This window comes from Carlito syrichta, unplaced genomic scaffold, assembly GCF_000164805.1.
Source record: "Carlito syrichta isolate Samal-C Ts95f unplaced genomic scaffold, Tarsius_syrichta-2.0.1 Scaffold107907, whole genome shotgun sequence".
Lineage (NCBI taxonomy): Eukaryota > Metazoa > Chordata > Mammalia > Primates > Tarsiidae > Carlito > Carlito syrichta.
Window position 1 is genome coordinate 11,554 of NW_007052003.1, and position 3,120 is coordinate 14,673.

Here is a 3,120-nt window from a genome sequence, read left to right on the forward strand (position 1 = left end):
AGGGGGCTCCTTCAGCGATGAGTGATGGACAGAGGGCTGGGTAGTCAAAGGCCTTCAGTCTCAGAGCAGCTTGCCTTGAACACACAAAAAGGTCCTGGGGAGCCACGGAAGGTTCTGGAAAGAGTGCCAGCACGCCAGGCTCCAGCCTCCCTCCCTCTGCGGAGGGCCACCGTGCCCCTGCAGGGAGGAGGCTCTGGGGCACCTACCTGAAGCCGCCTTCGTGTCTGTGCCTGCCTTCTATCTGCTCGAACTCCTCCGAGGCCAGCACCATCCCACTGTCCGTCTGGTTGTCCTGTGTGCGAGGACAAGCCGAGGCCAGGGACCCCACGTGAGCATTCCTGCAGGGCAGCAGCCACCTGGCCAGGAGAGGCTGGCAGGACCCTCACACCTGCCCCAGGGGAGCTGAGCCGGAAGCAGGGTGGCCGTTCCGTCCCGAGCGTGCAGGTGAGGGTCCCATGCCTGCAGCACGGAGGAAGAAACTGAGGTGTGGGGACTGTGTCTGGCCCGTGGGATACCCCACGCTGGGGGCCTCCAGTGGCCAGGTGTGCGCTCAGGGGATCCCAGGAGAAACAGGGAGGCCTCAAAAGACCCCGGCAGCCCGTTGTTAAAACCAGGAGCACGTGGGGACACATGGGGGTTGGGGGCTCCGCACCCCTGCCACCTGGTGGTTTCACTTTGAATCCTGCGAGAGGCTCCTGCAGCCTGTCAGGCCGGGGGCCCTGGAGGCACGGGCCCAGGTCCATGTGGTCTGGCTGAGGGATCAGGGAGCTGCTCAGGGAGCCAGAGCCTGTTGACCAGGCCCAGGACGCCCGGCCCCATCTGGGTCACGCAGAGGAGAAGCTGTTCATGGGGCCTGGGCTGCCGGGCAGGGGGCCCTGCGTGTGGGCCCGGACGTGGCCAGAGAGCAGCTGGGCGGGGACGGCGAGGGAGGGGAAAGCCCGCTCAACGGACAGTCGCTTCTGCTGTGCTGGTGTCCGCCCCCAAGGCCGTGGCCCTGATCTGGGCACAGCCCACTTCCACGTACCACAGAGGCTTTGGAGGTCATTGGGGTCATGGGGAATTCTTCGAATGTCTTCATCCTGGAGGCACTGGCGGTCTGAGGCCCTCTGGCCAGGCACCCGGGAAAGGACACACAGTTGTAATACCTGAGGAGAGAAAGCAGCCAGAGCTGAGGAGGGGCTCCCGGGAGGACCCAAGCCTGGGGCGGGTGCAGACGGGGCCTGGGCTCCAGTGCCCTGCCTGCCCCGGGCTCGCCTCACATATCGCCATGTGGCCCTGGCACGGCGGGCCTTGGGCACGGCCCCTCCCCTGGCCGCGCTTCCTCCAAGTCCACGCCGGCCCCGCCGCGGGATGTGAGGGGGCCCGGCCCCGTGTGGCAGGGAGCTGGTGGGTGTCGGCCTGGCGGCCTCCCCTGGCTGAGCCACCCTGTGCGGGCAGGTGGCCTGGGGCTTCACGCCACCACTGGCCTGCCCATGGGTGCACACGTATGTGAGTGCTTTTGTGTGCGTGTTCGAGGGCGGGCAGAGGCAGCCTGGCACGACCCAACTCGCTGGCCTGGTCCTTGAGCCTGGCCTGCCCTGTGCTGGGGCAGAGGGGGTCGTACTTGGCGCCTGCGTCTCGGCGACTCTGGGTGCAGACTGCCAGGGTAAGGACCCCTGGCGCAGAACTCTGGGACTGAGGCCAGGTTCTACCTCCCAAACACCGGCCAATGAGCGGCCTTCCCTGACTCTTCCTGCTCGTAGCTCTGGGGACGCCCCGCGGACTAACCAGTGCCTTGACCCTAGGGGGAGTCTTAGCCCAGAGCCAGCCCACTCCACTGTCTTCCTGTGAGAAGACGTGTCTTTGACGCCGGGGGGAAGGCGCTCGGGGCAGAAAGACACCGGCGGCAGAGGGAGGCCCGAGGAGGCCCCGAGAAAGTCACCGCGGGCCAGGCGCCCAGGGCACAGGCCCCTGCAGTCCTCAGAGGCCACGCTGCCCTGAGCCGAAGGCCCCGGCCACGGGCCGCTGTGCTGGGCATCTCCTGGACTCACAAGGACAGATGCATCCTTCCCAGCTGCTCCCTGTCCCGGGCCCAGCAGGCGGCTGACCTGGCGGCCAGGCTGTGGCGGTGCAGGCTGGGCGGGCTGTCCTCCGGGTCGGCCTCGGCCACATGTAGGGCCATGGTGGACGCCTGCAAGCAGCTGTCCTCCTCCGAGCTCTGAGAGCTGCGTGGGCCTGTGGGATCCTGTTCCTCCTCCTGGCGGGGACCGCAGAGGCAGCCACAGAGACCCCACGTGTTGCCCAGTTCCCGTCCGCCCCTGGCCCCAGAGCTGGCGCTGGAGCCCTCGGCCCTCGAGGCGAGGGGTGGAGGCTGTGACCGCCCACTGTGCCACCCAGGCCGGATTCTCCCAGCAGCCCCCGCGGGCACCCCAGGAGGCAGGAGGGCCGGGCAGGCAGGGCCCACCCACCTACCCCTGTGCCTGCTGCCTCAAGCCAGGGGGGCGACCCCCACTTTCCTCTGCGGGTGCAACGGGACCCAATGTGCCTGCCGCAGTCCCGAGGCCCAGGCAGCGGGCCTCCTGGGAGCCCTCCTCCCGGTCTCAGGTTGGGTGCCTGAGCTGGTTGGGTCCCGCCCCTCAGGACCACCCCGTGGGGAGGGAGACACGCCCACGGTCCAAGGGTCAGTGTGCTGCACGGGACAGGGACAGAGTGCCACCTGGTGGAGAGATGCAGCATCGCAGAGGCGCAGGAATGCTTTGCAGGCCCTGAGGATGGGACTCCCCCAGGGTCACGGGGTGTCTGGAGCAGGCACAGCGGGCGCGTGCCCAGCAGAAAGGGGCCTGTGTCCCCCCGCCCCGCGAGTGGCCGGGGCGTGGAGATGGAGCCCTGGGACGAGGCCGGAGCATGCACGCCCCTTGCCTGGCGGTAGTTAGGCGGTGGCAGAGCCTGGAGGGCTCAGCGGTGCAGGAACCCGGGGCAGGGGCAGAGGCTGCCGTGGGTGGGGGCGCGGGGGCTCACCTGCCAGCCCCCACCCTGCAGCAGGTCCCCCAGGATTTCCACCAGTTCTGAGAACGCAGGCCTCGCCTTGGGGTCTCCAGCCCAGCAGCTCAGCATGACGCGGCGTCTGTGGGGTCATGCCCA

The 3,120-nt window shown here is 68.6% G+C and overlaps 1 protein-coding gene across 1 annotated transcript in view; it reads right to left on the reverse strand.

The window, feature by feature from the left end:
- Nucleotides 1–202: 202 nt before the first annotated feature.
- The window catches only part of LOC103270312 (vascular endothelial growth factor receptor 3-like), a gene marked incomplete at its 5' end in the record, with an annotated part of 7,393 nt that continues 4,475 nt past the window's right edge, over nt 203–3,120 (reverse strand). The window contains 4 exons of the mRNA XM_008067850.1: nt 203–292; nt 1,025–1,145; nt 2,088–2,236; nt 2,998–3,103. Coding sequence (XP_008066041.1) covers nt 203–292; nt 1,025–1,145; nt 2,088–2,236; nt 2,998–3,103 — 466 coding nt within the window. The remainder of the gene's footprint in view (nt 293–1,024; nt 1,146–2,087; nt 2,237–2,997; nt 3,104–3,120) is intronic.